We start from the raw sequence: 19,841 nt of genomic DNA, 5'->3' as shown, positions 1-19,841 counted from the left end.
TTATACAGGTGGCCCTTATAGCAGGTTCAACTGTATTCTTTTTTGCATGCACCCCTCAGAAAAGCTGTACAGTAAAGGATATCTAAAGAAAACAATAAACGTTAGGGAGAAGGGTACACTTTGGGTGTACACATGCAACATGAAATGTAAAATCCCACTGACCGAAGAAGATTCCGGCAGTAGCTGGTTTGTTGCCATGTCCCGGGGGTTCTCGTAAACGTGTGTAGATACCTGTAAAGTCACAAACAGTCAAGAATCAAGAGTCCATTATCCTGGTGCTATGATCAAAATAGAAAAATATATTTCAAGTTTTTTTTTAAGTTTTGATGAGAGTTTTACAGCAGTTGCAACAAAATGAGGTCATATAAGTACCGAAGATTAGAGGTGTAACAGGAGAGTAACAAACACAAAAAAGGAGGAGAGATCAGGGCAATGGAATACAGTTTGATAGGAAAGGAGCAAACCGCACTAGAGCACCTGCCAACCACCCGCGTACATTATCAATACTATGGCTACAACTCTCAGGTATTGCTGTACAAGGAGACAAACTAACGTAGGTTCATCACGTTTCTATGACAAAAGATGAACGGTGTATTGTAGCCTACCAAAAACTATTGACTTTGACCCTAAGGGAGCTGGGGAATGTGAAAAAGAGTGCAGACCTCCTCTGTTAACAGTGAGCATCACTCCAGTGTATGTGCGTGCGTGCGCGCGCGCGCGTGCATGTGTGTACATGTTCATGTTTGCGAGCATGAATGTTTTGTGTGTGTGTATACATGTGTGTACATGTGTGTTTATATTGGGGAGAACATGCGTGATAACTTGTACAAAATCAACCAACATATTTGCTGTATCTATCAATGTCCATTTTGCCTTAATCCGAGAGGTACCTTCTTAATTTTTGTCAGCACACCTCACATACTGTAAGCTTGGGTGCAGTGAAGTGGTTCTCACAGTAATTTTCCTAAAACTGTATAGCAAAACTCTTCAGATCACGATATATATATATATATATCATTTGTCACACAAAAAAACCCAACCTTGTGAAGGTGAAATGGTACAGGTTCAACACCTCTTTCAACATTGCAATGTTAGTTAAGAGTCGGGACCTCCGAGTTTAACGTCCATTTCCGAAACGACCGAGCCAAGTAGGAAATAAGTGTAAAGTGCGTTTCCCAAGGACACAACATTGGACAGAGCTGAGGTTTGAACCCCTGAACTCGCAATCTCACGATTACGAGTCCGGTAGCCTAACCATTAGGCTATGGACGCCACACCTTATGAAGGGAAGCACTCATGGTCAGGGCAATCATACAACAAAAATCTATTATTATATTATGTAGTAAGGTTTTACGACACTCGCAACTGCATACGGTGATATGAGCGCCAAGGGGTGGATGTTAACAGAGAAGTCTTTACAGGGAATCAAGCTTATTCTACTTACCTCTCTAGCTTCAACAGCACAGAGTGTTTCAACTTTCAAAGCACCCCGGAAATAGCAGGTCACAAGAGTGTGACAAACATACAAAAAAAAGTAGAGGAAAACGACGATAGTATGGATTAGGAAAGAAAAAGCAGCAGTTCCCTGTCATAGTTCAGGCACAGTTATAAGCATGACATTGCTGAATCAGCCCATTTAAAATTCTACTGTGCATAAGAACGAGAAATGTCCCACCTTTGGGAACGTCCTAAAGACACTTCAGTCAGTGGCACCGCCCCAAAAATCTGATAAAGAGAAAAATCCCTCACCTCCTGGATTGTGCTTGTGGTAATAAATGAGGTCCTGAATACTGTTGTGAGGGTGTTGGGTAGAGATGTAATACTGTCCCAGCTCGTTGCGGTTGATCCGATACTGTCGTACATTGCCTCCCCTGAGGAATAGACATTGTGGGTTTGTTTACTGTGAGAACCACTTCACTGCACCCAAGCTTGCAGTATGTGAGGTGTGCTGACAAAAATTAAGGAGGAGGAGAGAATAGGACAGTAGATGTTTGGTAAAAAAAAAAAAAAAGAAAGAGCAAAGATATACAACAATATATTTTCCCTATTTGAGAATCAAACTTAAATGCAAGGCAATCCGCAAAAGTAAATCTTAAATTCTGGACACAAATCACTGAATATGGCCACTTGCAAAAATATCTAATCTGTGTATGATAGATAAGATTTACGAGTTTATGGGTGAAGCTATTGATGTTTCTGAGGTAATGAGTTTTCACATTGATTAGGAGAAGAAGGACTGAAAGAAAAGGAAAGGAGGAAGGGTGGTGGGGGGGGGGGGGGAGATGAGACAGAGAGAGTGAGAAAGAGGGGGGGGGGGAGATGAGAGAGAGAGTGAGACGGTCTATGTACTAGTAACATTCTGTACAGTTGTGCCCATCCACAAAAAGTATCAGTAAAAGCTAGTCACAGTTGTCGTTGTCACTCACTTCTCCGATGTGTAAATGGCTAGAGAGTACTCCCCTGGGCTGCTCTCGGAGTCCCGCACCATGAAACAACCTTCCTTGCCGGTGTACTTTAAGATGCGCTCGCTTTCTTTGCGAGAGCAGTCCTTGTAATACCACCTGTCAGGTAAGAAAACAACAGCTTGTCAGTCAGCCAAACTTTCTTGATTTCTTGAAGAGGAGAAATTTGTGAGTTAAAAAGCTAAAAAAATTGTTACTTCATTTTCACTTTTTAAAAATACAACCGCAGAGGTCATGATAGGGAAAACAAGCTTGCATGCCCTCCAAGGAACACCTCACTCAAAGTGCTCACTTACACTCATACCAACAGAAAATCATGAAGTGATCACAATGTAAAGTGTGTCACGAATGCCCACTTAAAAATGCCTTTGTAAAAAGAATATGTAACTTTAATAGCTGTCAATCACAAAATTTCTGAAAATGTGAAAAACTTACGCGAATACATCCAGACCAATGTTGGGCTTGATGAAGTTGGATGGAATGTAACCTCTCTGACTGTGGAAGAAAAACAAAAAAGGATGGTTTGTTAGTTTGAGTAAAGAGAAGCACATAGCCAAAAAATGATCATTTAGTGCTGACAACTTTTAAAAACAGAAGGAAAGCAAAGAAGTAAGACCTACCGATTGCACCCTCCAACCATCCGCACAACAAAAAGGGACTGAATTGTCAGTGAGAAGGTATGAGAACTTATCTCTCCTTACCGGTCTGTTCCACATGTCGCGACCTCAGTGCTTTCTTGTCCTATCTCATTTTTAATAGCAGTGAAAACAGTCCATAACAAAGAGTGAGCTTTAGAAGATGTCACATTTTCAAGGTGAAGAATACAACCCCGGGGGTACAAAATGACCCCAAGGCGTACGAACAGGGTTTTTAAAAAATGGAAATAGGACAAGAAGGCACTGAGGTCGCGATGTGGAGCCTGGGATCCTTACCTCTACTATAACATGTCACCATCATTGAACTACGACATATAAGACATAAGACTTTTGGAAAATAATTACAGTCCACAAATGGCGTCTATTTATTCTATGCTTACGTATTTATTAGATTAGGCTTTGCCGAAGTTATGCATGAGCATCTTTTCGCCCAATTTTCATGGGCTTAGGAATACATCTATCATAAAGTCTAAGATGTCACCATATCCTCGCCTCAGAACTATTTTGTCCAAAGTACTTTCTATAATTAAGTACACTTTGGACAAAATAGTTCTAAGGTGACTATATCTTGACTACAACATATTCAGACTGTAGTTAAATATACTGTGTCTATTAGCTCGAGCCTTTCATACTTACTAGGCTTTGTTGAAGTTATGCATGTGCAATGTGCACACCATTTTCTTTCTAAGATAAATAAAAGTCAAAACAGACAAGAATTACATCAAAATGCACAAAAGATTAATCAAGAAAATTGACACATTCATTCAAGTTTACATTCTCTTCCACTCACCCATTGCAATTTTCAACTTTCCACCAGTGTTCTGCAGAGTCATCGATGACTGTGACCTTCTCACCCTGCTCGTCACAAAAAAAAGACCAAAAAAAAAAGAGAAAAGAAATGAGAGTCAAAAGTGAAAGTGAGTCATTTTAATACATTTCACTTCCTGCTTCCATTTCGAATATATGCAAGGGGAGACATGAATTGTAGACAGGAAGTAAAACATGGAAGTCCTGTATTCTCTCAGAAGTAATTAGCGTACTACAGTCGAACCTGTGTAAGACGGAATCGCAAGGGAGCGGGAAAAAAATTCCGTTTGAGACATTTTCCGTCTTAGACAGGGGAATTTAGGGGGGGGGGGGTGGGGGTGGGGGGGTTCAAAGGCCCAGCCGGTGAGATCAAAGATCGCTTGTCCGATCGGCAAGCAGTGGTCAAAACTTCACACCTCTCAGCTGCTATCCTGTCTGATAGTGACATGCGTCAGTCTTACTTATCCAATTACCACCAGTGCTTGCCTTTCATAGGACCACTGTTTGACCTATTAAAACAGAAACGTTTGAACACCTCCTTTGCTTCCACCCTTAGTCCCACCCACCAATCCCACCCCTCACTGTCATCATTGCAACAACGATTCGAGGAACTCTTTTCTCAGCAGGCCGTACGATCAGGGCAGCAGGCATTGGTCAATCTAATTTCACACCTCTGGCTTCTGGCTACCCAGGAAAGTTTCCGTAGTGGCTGGCTACTCGAGCACTCTCACGGGCAGTCGTGAGATATCACACCCACACTACACTGACCATCTATAGCGCTCAGTGCTCACATGATGGGGTAACATAGGGTAACTTCTACTCTATCCCCATTGCACCCCTACTCCCCTTCCTCGCCCAGCGGCATGGCCATGGCGTTAAGTTTAGAGCCGGCAGAATCAAACTTGCGAGTTTTGTTTCAAATCAGGGCTGAGCGGGCAAAGCATTTTCCGTCTTAAACAGGTGAAACCCTCGGAAGGGAGCGGATTTTTCTTTTCGTTTCCGCGTTGGACAGGTTTCCGTTTTATACAGGTAATTAAAGAGGACTATATCAAGGGGGGAGCAGGGGGATTCCGTTAAGACAGGTTTCCGTTTTACACAGGTTTCCGTTAAGGCAGGTTCGACTGTACTTCATGATAACATCTAAAAGTTCATTCCACTAAGACAAAAAGAAACGACACGTGTCTCAGAGTACAAACATACAAAAACAAAAGCTACGTTACTTCTCAGAATTAAGAACAGCTCTTACTCAAATGTCAGCTGAAGTTGTTTGTTTTTAAATCAATAAGATGAATATTTGGAGTAATTTTCTTTTAGTAAGAACACAATGTTTTATGTTACTGTTGTACGTTGTACTGTATTGTAAAGCGCTCAGAACCTGTGTACTTTAATTGGGGTTGAGTGTTATATAAAGGTCATTTATTATTATTATTATTATTACTTCAGTGTAGAAAAGGGGAACGGTGTGAAAACAGAACATTTCTTCACCTGGACAAGCTCCAGCCCCCGTTCATCGGAAGGTGTGTAGTCGTACATAGCCACATAGATTCTCTGCTTTGATGTGTCTGGACGAGGGGGAGGGGGTGGGGGGGCAACAGGTCTTCGCAAAATGTCATCTGCTGGAAAGGAAAAAAGACAACCTTTCAATAGCACCCAAACAACCTTTCACTAGGAAGAAAAACGGTTCTCTGATAAAAAGATTTTAAAAAGAGTCGAAAAAAAAAGACAAATTGACCAGACAGGCTCAAAGATTGTGACAGCACAAATATTGCAAGTAAACAAACAATTCTGAAATACTCTGTAAAGTTTCTTTGGTATAAAACACTTTTTTCAGTAGTGGGGATCAACTGCCAAGTGACATGTATTATCTAATGCCCGGCTTGAAAATACATAGAGAAATTCAGAACGAAAATTTTAGCCTCTTAACTCATCCAGCCCTAAAGCTGATAATATCGTTGTGCGCGTGCAACGCTCCCACCCTAACCCCGACAGTGTTGGAACGGAAAATTTTACTCTCGTGACCAAAACCATCATCAGGCAGGCTTCAACGTGGAACCCACAAGGAAAGTGTAAGAAGGGAAGACCAAAGATGACATGGAGGCGAGCGGTACAAGCGGAAATTGAAAAAGCGGGGACATCATGGAAACAGATAGAAAAGGATGCCCAGGACAGGCTTCGCTGGAGTGATGTTGTTGATGGCCTGTGCTCCACTGGGAGTTAAAAAGGGCAAGAGAGAGAGAGACCAAAAACACTACTTTTATGTGAAGTGGACTATAGCCTTATTGGAAGAGTAACCATTTTTCGTTTGAAACAGACTATGACCAGAAGTGCAAGCCCAAATTTAGAGCAAAGAAAGCTTTATTCGTGAACCATGAGAGGGGGTGTGAAATTTGAACGCACTTCCTTTCTTCACTTTTTCTTTACCTTTTGACTCTGTCTATGGACATTTTTTCCATAGAGTATTGCATAAAAACTGTAACATATTTTGCCTTCAAATTTTTAATTCACACAAATAAAGGTTTGAGTAAAATGTGCACCTAATTTGGGTATGATATCTTAAAATTTCGTGTTTTTTTTTCAATTTTTCAAAAAGTATTAAAAATCTCTAGGGAGAGCTGACAATCCCGAAATGTAGTCCTAGGGTTGAGCGAGTTAAGGTGATAAAAGTGGGTGTTAGCTATAAACAATGTGTTCTATATCATCATTGACACAACTTTTACCATTTATGAAGCCGACTACTTCGACCCCGCCAATGAGGACCAAACTGGGCTGATTTGGATAACAGCATCCAGAATAAAGACAGATATGCCAGAAAAAAACAAACTCCACCACGTGGGAATCGACTCAGTCCTCTTTGAGAGCGAGGTGGGGAACATGTCCATTTCAGCACAAACAATCGTGCATCACCTCAGTAACGGTAAATGACAGTTGAGCGTTATATCCTCTCACCTCAGTAACGGTAAATGACAGTTGAGCGTTATATCCTCTCACCTCAGTAATGGTAAATGACAGTTGAGCGTTATATCCTCTCACCTCAGTAATGGTAAATGATGATGGGCCAAAGCAGAAACAGGAAGATCTCTCTTCGGGTACAAGGACAAACCCAACCCCAAAGACCCTTCGAATCTCTTATGTAGAGCCGATCAGACATTTATCTTAAGAGCCTGCACAGGACACTTACACACCAACAAGCACATAAACAGAATTAACCCCATGTGGGAACCCCATTGCAGGCATTGTGACTATCACGAAGAGACAGTTGAACATCTTCTACTTCACTTCCCAAACCTGGCAGTTCTTCGATGCAGGCTCCTACACACACCTACAGACTTACAAAGCCTGCTCTACTCTGGCGTTGACCAGATAACAAGGACATGAGGCTACTTGACGGAGGCATTGCGCTGCCAAGAGCGAAATGCTCGCAGCTAAAAGGATTTGAAAACAACAACAACAACATGGTAAATGCCAGTTCTGTGTTCTATCCTCTCACCTCCGTTACACTAAATGACAGTTCTGCGCAATGCCCACTTACCACATTTACAGCCAACAGCGTTCCTGTCTGACTGATGACAGCAGTTGTAGTATGGAACCTTCTTCGTCCACACTCCTGGGTGGTACTTGCTGTGAAACTGAGCGTGGTTCCGGAGAGCACCTGGGTTAGTTGACAAGAAATCGTCAAGTTCTGAGCGCAAAAGAACCACCTTAAAAGCTATTACCAACATTTTTCCTTGAGGCAAAAAGAAGAAAGGCTACAAAAATAACCTCCTCCTTCCAATTTTTTTCTCCCCACCTTATAATAATTAATAGTAACATTTTATTTGCATTTTAACCATAACACTTTCAACACAAGAGCTGGACAGATTTAATAACCTTTTTTTCCAGCTTAACAATGCTAGAGCAACAAGTTAAATCACACAAGTTGCAGCATTTGAACATTTAGCAATGCCAATGAAAAATTGATTTTTCGCTTTACCCATTTTTTATTTGGTACCTAAGAAAGAGTTTTCAATTCTTCTAAAAATTAAGCTTTTTTAATGATATGTGTTTTTGGGTGGAGAAATCGTCTCTTCAGTCAGGTTTACTCATCATTCTGTAGTTATTTTGTTATAATTAAAATTTTGGTGTACATAGTATGATTTTGCGTGAGGGAAAAAAGGCCGGTCTCCCAGCGAAGCCACTTTGGACAGGGGGGTAGTGGTACATTTATGATAAATTCTAAACAACTGTTTGACACAGAACGTTCAAATTTGAGGACGCTATAGAGGAAAGATAGATCTGTTACTGTCTTCATGTTGAAATTCATGCTCCTTGTAGTTTACAGAATACCCGATACGAAAGTATTTCCGACACCAAAAATATGGGTTAATTTATGTGTACAAACTTTGACGTCCATATATCGTCTTATTTTCTGATTGGTTGCCAAGTTTCATTCACATTGGTCCAGAAATAGAGCTGAACGAGTTTGAGAAAGTTAGTCACCTTCATTCAGACACGCTCCAAAATTACACCCGCAAATGAAAACCAAAATTTCGCCGCGCGCAGACGCCCGACTGGCATTGCTAGAACATTTTATAACTCAAAGACAATAAAACCTGTTTCAAAACAAAAAAAGAGGAACATTTAAAAATGAATGAACTCTTTTTAGTTTTAGTTTTAGAAAGAGTTTTATGGCACTCGCAACTGCCTGAGGTCATATGAGAGGTGTTACAAGAGAGTAACAAACATAAAAAAGAAGGAGGGGAGATAAAGACGATAGATGTTTCACAGGAAAGAAGAAGCAAACCACACTAGAGCATCTGCCAACCACACACTGAATGAACCCTACATTTACTCAAAATACCTTTTTGAAATCCACACAACAACTGACACAGTATGACACAAATGGTGGGATTCTTGGGTTCCATTTTGCATGGTGCATCACTAATATTTAAAAAACAAAACGGGGTGCTGCACAGTGGCGACCAGCTATGGCATGGTTGTGAAATTGTTCTGTACTGGGGTAATATTGAGTACTTATGTACATATGCATTTATCAGTATGTATTTATGTACGTATGTTTGCCATTGTAATCCAAATTTCCCCAAGGGGGTCAATAAATATTTTTTTTTTATATTTCACTTACAAGCCCGTATAACTTCCAGCCAGGCAGCCCTCTCTGGGTCACAGCTGGCTATGACATACAAGGTGGAAAAGTCATTCTTCCCTTCCTGGAACACAATCTGATACCAAAAAAAAAATGTTAGTCTTCGTCGTACAATAATGGTCCAATGTATCTAGGGTTGAGATAGGAAAGGGGTTAGTGAGAGAAACTGTCATAATATAGTCGACTCCGGAAGTGTTGAACTTCCTCGAATTGATCTACGTTTTTTTCCTCAGGTCCCAGCACCTCTTCTGCTTCACAGGTCCCAACGGTTTAGTTCAACTTTATAAGAGTTTATCTTTTTTCACTCCCCCCCCCCCTGCCCGACAACATCTTTTAAAGTTTTAGTAAGGTTTTATGGCGCTCGCAACTGCATAAGGTCATATGAATGCCAGGGATGGATGTCAACAGAGAAGTCTAAATGGGGAATCAGGCTTACTCTGCTCACCTCTCTAGCCTCAACAGCAAAAAGTCTGCTTCGACTATCAAGGCACCCCGGAAATAGCAGTTCACAAGAGAGTGGCAAACATACAAAAGAAGTAGAGGAAAAATGACAATAGTAAGGATGAGGAAAGAAAAAGCAGCAGATCCCTCGTGTTGTTCCAGCACAGTATGAGCATGACATTGATAAATCAGCTGATTTATAATTCTACTGTGCATAAGAACATATCAATAAGTGCGATGCGCCTCCACTTAGGGGTTCCGAAGGGTCTTTGGGGGTGGGGTTTCTCCCTGTACCGAAAGAGAGATCTTCCTGTTTCTGTTTTGGCGCCATCATCATTTCCCACCGTGTAGGTGTGGGGTTCGGGCGCTCAACTGTCTTTTTTTCTTTACTGAGGTGAGAGGATATAACGCTCAACTGTCATTTACCGTTCCGGAAAAGGAGAGGGGGGGGGGGGGGGGGGGGGGAGGATTCAGACGCATATAGGCACATGCACATATGTGTCCCTGCCAGTCATTATCAGTCATATGAAGGAAATTTCAAAACTGAATTAACATTATTTTAAAAAACTATCACCTTTTCCCTACACTTTAAAACAATTACTCCATTCTTGTAGCTATATAATAAATGCTTATTTGATGATATTATGTCGTAAGGCTCTCGGACTCACAAACGTAAGGTCGTGGGTTCGAATCCCGTCAGGGACTCGACGTTGTGTCCTTGGGAAAGGCACTTTACACGAATTTTCCTCACTTCACCCAGGTGGAATGGGTACCCAGCTATAGACAGCGAAAGATCTTGTCAGTTAGTTAGTGTTTGAGCGCTTAATCAGCTGCTTGCACTGTATGCTTCCCGAGAAGCTGAGAATGGTTCGGAGTGTTCTATGGTCTGCTGGGGTAATAATATTGTGTAAAGCGCATAGAGCCTGCTGTTGAGCAGGGATATGCGCTGCTATACAAATGCTATTTATTATTATTATTATTATTATTATTTTAAGCAATAGTGACAAGAGTATACGTGAAGAGAAGGACAATAACGATGGTGATCAAGTAAGAGGAGGAGACAACCAGGGTAGACCTCAGACACCAGTTCTTTTTCAATAGAACAATAGCAGGTGTATTATTCATACCATTCCTGTACAGCAACAGAAAATGTCCCACAGGGTCAATAGTATCTCTTCTAAATACAGAGACAACAAAGTATCTTATCTGATCTAATCATCATCATTAGCACATCTGGTTTGTCACTTGTTCTGCTGTTAATGTGGGCTAATAACACCGATGGAAAGTCATTCCACATAGTATTAAATACTATTACGAATATCCTTTTTTTTTACCACCTCTTTTAAAGGAGAACTGTCTCTAAAGGATTTAATTTAATACAAAGGCAAAGTTTTGTTGCTTTTTAAAATCTTAATATACACACGCCAAACAACAAATCAAAGGTTCCTCTTTCAGTGTCCTTCACTACCACGGCCTCAAGCAAGAGAGAAAGTTCAGTCTTTTAACAGTTTGCTACCCCAGAATCATAAAGTTCTATCTGCTCAGTACCAAGTTTGGAGAAATTTGATGTCAAAGATTTTGAATTTCACATACGTTAAGCTTTTTCGAAGGCAATTTTTTGAATATCTAATAAACAATCCGAATTACGATTTTGATAGAGCAGTCAGAACATTTGGTTTCTGACCTCATGGTCTTAGTAACTTAAAACAGCCAAAAATGTCTGTAGAACTTTGTATTTCTTAGGTAGCAAGATGTCAAAGCTAAATCAAGCAGAAATGCATTTCTCTGTCAAAGAGTATCTTCCACTTGTTCCTTCATTAAAGATGAGAGAGGGGGCTCTGCTAAACCTAGAGGTTAAGGTGTTGGCCTTTCATTCAATAGGTCCCGGGTTCGAATCCAGAGAGCGACGGAAATGTATCTTCTCTAAAATTGTGTCCTTTCACCTTCTTTCCTGCTCTCTAACAATGTTCTGTCATCTGCTTTCGCCTCCACTTTCTGCCCCCATCCTCTCATCTCCTTTGTCCCTTCCTCTGGGCTCCTGACTCTTCCTGCAGCTTTTGTACTGCTACTCCTTGGCTCCTTCTTACTGCTGTCTATCAGCCACACCCCTGATCTTATGGTAGGAAAGATCTACACTTAGCCTTCTTGGACAAGAGCGAAAAGTTGCGCACGTTAAAGATCCCTCGGTGGTCCAAAAACTATAAGAGTAGCTTCGACTGCCACCTGGGTCCAACTCAAATTGATTACTGATTACTGTGTCCTGCACGCTCATATCACCTTATGCGGTTATGAGCACCATAAAAAACTTTCCCAAAAAACGAGAGTATTTCTGATGGGCAAGTTGTGTGCCCTGTGGTGACAGCTCACATACAGGACAAAGCAAATGTTTGTCAGGAAATACTGAGTACAGTTAGCACAAAGGAAGGATAAAAGATCTGCATTAGTCATCAAGACAAAAAAATCTCACCTGAAAGACATTATCCTTCTCATCAAGGGATCTGTCTTCAACTTCCTTAACAACTTTCATAGACGATACAGGGATGGCACCCTTCTTCTTGCCCCGGCTCTGTGAGAAAGAAAAACATAATGATTGATCTTGCTGGTTAAGTTTGTTTTTTTTAAAGTGTTTTCACAACCTCACCTATGCACTTTAGATTATTTAGGATGCAGGCTTCTGACCCTGATTGCCAGGGCCAACCAGGGCTGAGAGGGATATAACATCCCAACAGAAAGATCGAAATACTCCGTAAAAATTTCTCCCCACTCAGGACACTTTGTGACACCTAAGTACCTAATTGCTACACCACAGACTCTGATCTACGCTCTGTGAGAAAGAGAAACTGAATTATTGAGTTAGCTCTTAAACAACAAGAAACTTCACTCTTTTGCCACAACTACGACATAGGGTTAATATCAGGTGCTGAATATGTGCCAATCCACCATCAATAGAATAGTACTGTCTCCCCCTGAGTAAATACTTTTTTAAAAATCCTAAGTGTGGACCCATCACTTAATTTACAACACATCAGTGCTCAGTGACAATCTATATCTGTCTTTCGGATCTATAACATACAACACCGGTCAAGCGTATTTAATTGATCAACATTTCCCTATAAAAAAACAGCAACACATAAAATATATTTCTGATTACTTCCAGCATCACATTACAGAAAGTGTCTTATATCCAATACAAAGAAAGATAATCACAGAACCAGGGATCTCATTCTGTTATACACACAAGACAATGAAATAGAACAAATCATATCCCTTTGAGTTTGTGTATCAGTGCCATGTTTATTGCCAGATACCCTCTTCAATACTAAAATTAAAAAGCTATAATTCTCACATATTTATTACGAACTATAAAAATTGTCTCCTTTCCATTACTGTCCAATAAACACACAAAAATATGCCCTTTCCTACTGATACCTATTTCCCAAAGGTTTTTTTTGTTTATTTTTTTTAAATATGCAAAGTAGAGTAAAGTTGTTCCCTCATCCGAAGTGGACATTGGGGATTGTCTTGTTAGTGAGACAACTTCCTGGGCCTTCGACATATTGTGGTAGGGTGGCCAGTTCCTTTCCACGCCGCTTTACTTCCCCAACTCAAAGTTAGGTACCCATTACTGCTGGGGGGGGGGGGGGGGGGGCAGGAAGGGACGAAAAAAATCTGTGTCGAACCGAGGCTTAAACTCGGACTTTCCGTTTCGGAGATGAGCGCACTAACTGCTCCGCCACCGCACTTAAAATATGTAGAAACAGAAAAACCAGTTCAGAGATTAATATGATAGAGAGAAAAAAGCCATGTAACTCTTTAGAAATCGAGTAACACTTCCACCTGGTATAAAACTTGATGTGTAAAAATGACAATATGATACCAACGGAAAGAGAAAGATCCAGCCACAGGAGAATGAACCAGACAAACCTTGAGGTCCCCTTCATAGTATGTTAGCATCTGCTCTGTAAGCTCAAACAGTCGATACTTGTAATTTTCTGTATGGAAATTTCTCCTTTTGATGATTGCATTCTTTAGGAGAACACCGGTCTTGATAGGAAAGCCATCACTCCCATTGCGCATTAACTTTGACCGCTCTTTCTCTGCCATCCTGCTTGGAAATAAACAATGGACACAGCATGAGAACATTTGTTCCTCTCTCGTAAAAACAAGTTTGTCTGTCATGAAAAAAAGTTTTAAAACGACACATCCACCAACCACATACACATGATATAAACAACAAAAGATATAAAATTGGTCCAACATCTAATTACAGTGGGTGTCGATTTCAACGAGGTCACATTCAACGAGAAGTCGGCTCCAACGAGGCCATTCTTAATCCCCGATTTTTCCTCTATATCTCTTTGTAAATGTACGTCAGCTCCAACGAGGTTGCAAACAGACCGAAGTTGCTTTCAACAAGGTCCTGATAACCAAATAAAAGCAATTAGCGGCCTCAAAAGCGAAGAATTTTTCTCCTTTCTCTCCTTCTCACGCGAAGCAGAAGGCCCATCCTCGATTCCTAACACATTCTATTGCTAGATCTAGAGTGCCTAAGGATATGGGCTCCAAAGTCAAGAGGACGGGCGAGGGTTAGCCTACGGTAGGAATGGGAGGAGGGTGTGTGGCGGTTGGGAAAGCGATGTGGGGTGTGTGAAACTGGATGAACTCAGGATGGTAGGTCTAGACCGAGACCTTCATTTTTTTTTCAATTTTCTTTTCTTCCCTGATCAGAAAATCCAAGCTCCCGTCTTTACTTTAAGAAGATGTAAGCCTAAATGTGAGAGGGTATGTTTCCACACGAGAAGTGTTACGTAAAAAAAAATTTAATCAGAAATGACGGTCAGAACGCAGCTGAAACATGCGCACACAGACGCTGTTTGAGATTTCGTCATCAGGGGGAACAACTGTTTTAATTACTGGTATTGGTACATCGTGTATTATAATAACTTGTCTCCTTTCTTTTCTTTAGCATTTGTCACGTTCAACGAGAGGTCGGATCCAACGAAGACAATAAGCCGGTCCCAGCAACCTCATTGAATGCGACATCCACTGTATAGTTTTGAAGAAAGCTATAACCAGATGAGCACATTAAATTATGACTACTGTTCCCAAAAACTTAGGCACTAATTAATTCTCAACTTTAAGAACAACTAAATTATTACTTTTGTTAATGATATTTGACATATATCAATATATAATTTAGGAGGTCTGCAACAAAAAGTCCTTAGTACAGTTAATGTTACTGTTTCACTACATACAGTTAATGTTGCTGTCTCACTAGAGTTAATGTTACTGTCTCACTAGAGTTAATGTTACTGTCCTAGACTTACAATAATTTATTTATAGAGGCACCAGCTAACCATGTCCAGATGCTGTTTTAGCCTCTTTGTCCTGTCTGTGGATTAATTAATTTTTCTTCTTCTCCAATTTGGTTCCACTTCTATACTATGCAGTTAATGTTACTGTCTCACTACAGTTGTGTTACTGTTTCACTACAGTTGTGTTACTGTTTCACTACAGTTAATGTTACAGTCTCACTACAGTTGTGTTACTGTTTCACTACAGTTAATGTTACAGTCTCACTACAGTTGTGTTACTGTTTCACTACAGTTGTGTTACTGTTTCACTACAGTTGTGTTACTGTTTCACTACAGTTAATGTTACTGTCTCACTACAGTTGTGTTACGGTTTCACTACAGTTAATGTTACTGTCTCACTACAGTTGTGTTACTGTTTCACTACAGTTGTGTTACAGTCTCACTACAGTTGTGTTACTGTTTCACTACAGTTAATGTTACTGTCTCACTACAGTTGTGTTGATGTTTCACTACAGTCAGAGATGCCAACCACAGAAAACCTAAATGAGTATTGGAAAATAAGAAAATGTGTATTTTCGGGGGAAAATGTGTATTCCCCACAACCGACCGACCAACTAGTAAAATGTTCAAAGTGTCACGCCATATTTCCTGAAAAAAAATTACTAGTTCACCAGCTCAAAAAAGGGAGCACACACATGTACAATGTACATGTATCCAGTCAAAGACATGTCAGTGTTCAGTGTCGTACTGGGGTCTTGTTTAACTTAAGTATTTCAGTCTATTATAATATTTTCGTCTCATTATTATATATAAAAAATTAATCCTGCTTTGAGCTTTCGGAATGGACTAGAATAAGAATTTCGACTATCAAGAACCAGTCTGGTGTCATGATTCATGTTGTGAACTGACAGACTAAAATTTTTGCTCAAACTCAGAGAAGAGCAATAACTTGAATGGCTCAAGTAGACCCATGCACTGTGAGAGTTGTAACAACTGTGAGAGGGCAAGATGCAGTGACACAGAAAATCTGCCAGTCTTGAACAAAAAGCTACAACATACACTGTAGGTATAATTTACTATCACCCATCCAATGAAACGCGAACACTTTAATAACACAGACTTGCCAAGTATGAAGGGTCCCGATTCCGCACACGGCCTGCACCAACGCGCGCTTTGCAGAGAGCTCTAATCAAAATACTGAAATTGCGTCCAAGTTTTTGTCCGCTGGTGTTGCCTTCACCCCCGTCCCCCAGTGCATCTTTAAAAAAAATTCAATAATGTATTCTGTAGTCCTATACTTCGCCACGCCGTTACTCCCACCAAAGACGGTCTTTGCTCACATGATGCCTGATTTTTATGATGCGAATGCGCCCAGGGTCACTGACTGGTCAAGATGGCGAGCCAGACAATCTAAAAATCGGACAGCGCTTGCATTTTCTTTTCTTTTTTTCCCACAAGTGACAGCACAGAGACGAGTCAGAGTAATGATTAAATTTTATTTGCACGGCGACACAGCGTTTATACTGCACAACCTGCATGTCACAAATGTTGCGTTATCAGACAACTGCTGGCAAACTTCTGGGTGGTAACGAAAGCGAAAGTAGATCTACATTTTCCTGATAGAGCCTCGGTGTCAACACTTCCGCCTGCCGCCATACCCGCCTGTCCGCGTGAAAGTGAAACGTACTCTCGGACGGGGAAAAGCTGAACCAATAAGATATCACAATCGCAACCGGCAAAATTGAACTTACTGACCTTATCAGACTTGGTTTTCAAATATTCCAGTTCCGCGATACTGAAACTATTTTGACAAAAGATGGAACTTGAGAATTTATTAGGATTACTCGCCCCAGCTGAATCTTGTATTGTTCGGATTCCAGGTGTATTTTTTCATGAAAAGTCGTATTCGCGTATTTTCTGCAAAAAAATTGAACTAAAATATGTAAAATCGTACTGGTTGGCATCTCTGTACAGTTAATGTTACTGTCTCACTAAAAAAATACAGTTAATGTTACTGTCTCACTGCAGTAATGTTACGGGACCATGATGAAACAGGAAATAAACTGAGATCATTATGATGCTTAAAACCACCTGGGGTAGTACTTTACGTTTTTTTATAGCACCAACATGAATGCCAAAGCGTGACTTACACCAGTATTATCATAATACAGACTCACACAATCAAATCCTTATACATTATAAACTGTAAAAGCCAGATGACTCACTTACCCTTTTAAACTTCAAGACGTCACTTTCTCCAGCAGCCAAGGGCCACAGTAGGAAGTCAGGATATCAATAGCAACTTACTACACACACAAGTCCAAAAAAGGAAGTTGCAGAACATCCAGGCTAGGTGTGGGCTTTTACAAAATTTCCTTGCAGCTGTGTAAAAGTAAAAGTGACAGTTATGAGTAAAGTTTAAAATCTAATTTATATAATGATATTGGGTACTCACTTCACTTTACTTGAAGTCTCTACGTATTCAAATATAGCCTAATAGTTATAATATAATATAGATTTATTCAATATTCTGCTATTAGAATTTAGTATTCTTAAATAATAGAAGTTCATCATATATCATATACTACACAAGCCGTTTAACGTAGAACGCCCATCTTCCTGATTAGCTGCTAATTTTAGTAATGTGATGTCATCACTTCCTCGGATACCCAGACTATTTTAAGAAGCATGGTACCACATGGACTGACGTGTTTTCGGTATGTTAATAACATTTCGGAATTCCTAGTACTTGGACATGATGGAAGATCGCTTAGATCTAGATCTAGATCGTTGATGCTCAGAACAGTAAGATTAAGAACGCTGATGCTTGAAATTGAAACACGGTAAACGCAAAGACAATAGATCTAGGCCCTAAACCGCACAAAAACTGCCGTAAAGATGCTGGAGGATTAGATGTACCCCCCCCCCCCTCCTGCATGCTTCATCACTAATTTATATAGGTCTACATTTTTTTTAAACTACAAAGCAAACAAATTATAATTTATGGGACAAACTGTTGGTCAGTCAGGAGGAAGAGGCAGATAGATATTAAAAAAAACAAAAACATTCCGGGACCGGGATTCGATCCCATGCTCATAAAATAATTGCATGAACTTCAAACGCAGGCACGCTGTCCATTCGGCCATCAGAAGTTTCAACAGCAAGAGGTAGATTAAGCTTGATATATATATATATATATATCATAGACACTTCTATCTCTGGTGCCATGCGGTTGGCTATATTTAGATGTAGTAACGTGATCAGAGGTCGAGAAGTATCCTGATGTTACGTCAAACAAGATGGCCGTCTCACCTAAAAATAGTTTGCGTCATTCTACGCTTAAAATTTAATCGCATCTACTACTGACTGAGAGCAGAGTTTTTGGGAGTTTAAAAAAAAAAAAGTCAAAGTCCTTATGCCCTATGGAGCACACATCCTGTTGGACAAGAACATAATTTTTTCCGGTCAAACTTTTCTCATCATGAATAGTCTATAATATAGATTATCTAGATATCTAGAATCTTAATCTAGAACTATAGATCTATCTCTAAACTGTAAAATTACCATGTAAAGAAAGAAATCAACAAGCAAGGCAGCAAGGCCGGTGCTTTTTCGGTAGTTCCCACCCCCCTTATTTAAGCCTGACCTACATCTAGATATCTAGATCTAGATCTAGATCTCTAGATCTAGATCTCTAGATCTATACGTTTGATTCGCGGTGAGCTAAGATATCAAACCTAACAACTGCAAAGCAAAATATTAAATTATGGTAAAATTCAGGGGGGCATGCCCCCCCTGAAACCCCCCTTCCTATTTTTATTAGGTCAGGGGGGCAAGCCCCCCTGAAACCCCCCTACTCTTGTGGCCCAAACCCGTTAACAAAATTGTGGGGTGGGAACTACCGAAAAAGCGCCGCAAGGCCAAGGTGCCTCAAGTTGGTCATCTCATCTCAGTCTCAAAGTAAGTCAAGGTTCTCAAAAGCTTTTATGAAATGAACAAGACTGTGAGAAAGAACATGCTGTACTAAAATAGAGAAACTGAGATTAAACCAATTACAATAGAACAGGGGACGGTAGTATCCATAGACCTAGATATCTAGATCTATAGATCTACCTTCCGTTTGACATGGATAGTTTGTTGCTAGCAGAACGACACAGAGAGAATGGTATCAGAATCTTACTTTTTATCTAATCATCTTGTTTTGTGTGCCCTAAACGTGAAAGACGATCATTCCTAATTCATGATCAGGAAATAAAAACAAGACTGAAAACAAATTGATTTAGAATCTACTTCCGTGATATCCAATCGTTCATAAAAACAACTTGGTGAGTTTTGAGGTTTGTTTATACTTCATTGAACAAAAACATGTTCGTGTACAAAATAAACCAGGAAGAAGTAGAGGGTAATTTTAAAAACCTGGACCGAGCTGACATGACAAAGGCACATTTCGTTTCGTCTGATCCTTTTCATTTTGCAGAGATTGAGTCGGAAATTTACTTCCGACCATAGACTTGTTTTATATTAATATCTAGATTATAAACTCTGACGTATTTCTGGTTCACCACAGGATGCACTTAAAGCCAAAAGAAGGGCATAAAATTTTAAAAAATAATTTAACTTTATTTTATTTTATTGGTTAATTGGTTGGTTTTTTTTTTTATTAATTTATTTTTCTTTCTTTCTTTTATATATATATTTTTTGGGGGTTTTTTTTTGTTTTTTGGGGGGGGGGGGGATGTTTGGTGCACTTTGGCTGTAATGAGACCAGGGTTATAACGGTGCAGAATAAAGAATATCAACAGTTGATATAAAAGATGGCTTACTTTCCAAGAAACAAAATACTTTTGGCCTTCATTTGGATGTAAGAAGTAAGAATGTGGCCCACTGTGCGCACAATGACATGTCGCAGATTTGTTTATAGATCAAGAGCAAAGAGCGGTGGCCATGATTGTAAACTATTTAGGAGCACATCGATAAATCTATGCTTCCGACGCGGAAGTACACAGACTGTCTCTAATGA

At 40.1% G+C, this 19,841-nt stretch overlaps 1 protein-coding gene across 2 annotated transcripts in view; it reads right to left on the bottom strand.

Annotated features, from left to right (window-relative positions):
• The window catches only part of LOC101844960 (tyrosine-protein kinase TXK), a 33,784-nt gene extending 14,538 nt beyond the window's left edge, over nucleotides 1-19,246 (bottom strand). Inside the window, exons 1-12 of one of the 2 annotated variants that reach the window (XM_005110981.3) lie at nucleotides 19,002-19,246; nucleotides 17,051-17,203; nucleotides 13,431-13,611; nucleotides 11,974-12,072; nucleotides 9,045-9,141; nucleotides 7,455-7,574; nucleotides 5,411-5,541; nucleotides 3,909-3,973; nucleotides 2,898-2,957; nucleotides 2,427-2,561; nucleotides 1,750-1,871; nucleotides 163-231 (exon numbers count right to left, since the gene is read on the bottom strand). In XM_005110981.3, the coding sequence (XP_005111038.1) occupies nucleotides 163-231; nucleotides 1,750-1,871; nucleotides 2,427-2,561; nucleotides 2,898-2,957; nucleotides 3,909-3,973; nucleotides 5,411-5,541; nucleotides 7,455-7,574; nucleotides 9,045-9,141; nucleotides 11,974-12,072; nucleotides 13,431-13,610 (1,078 nt within the window). In that variant the 5' untranslated portion in view covers nucleotide 13,611; nucleotides 17,051-17,203; nucleotides 19,002-19,246. The remainder of the gene's footprint in view (nucleotides 1-162; nucleotides 232-1,749; nucleotides 1,872-2,426; nucleotides 2,562-2,897; nucleotides 2,958-3,908; nucleotides 3,974-5,410; nucleotides 5,542-7,454; nucleotides 7,575-9,044; nucleotides 9,142-11,973; nucleotides 12,073-13,430; nucleotides 13,612-17,050; nucleotides 17,204-19,001) is intronic. The other variant, XM_035973063.1, reaches the window with a different exon arrangement.
• Between the last annotated feature and the right edge of the window lie 595 nt (nucleotides 19,247-19,841).

Source organism: Aplysia californica, unplaced genomic scaffold (genome assembly GCF_000002075.1).
Source record: "Aplysia californica isolate F4 #8 unplaced genomic scaffold, AplCal3.0 scaffold00978, whole genome shotgun sequence".
Taxonomy (NCBI): domain Eukaryota; kingdom Metazoa; phylum Mollusca; class Gastropoda; order Aplysiida; family Aplysiidae; genus Aplysia; species Aplysia californica.
This window is presented reverse-complemented; position numbering and strand designations above follow the sequence as displayed.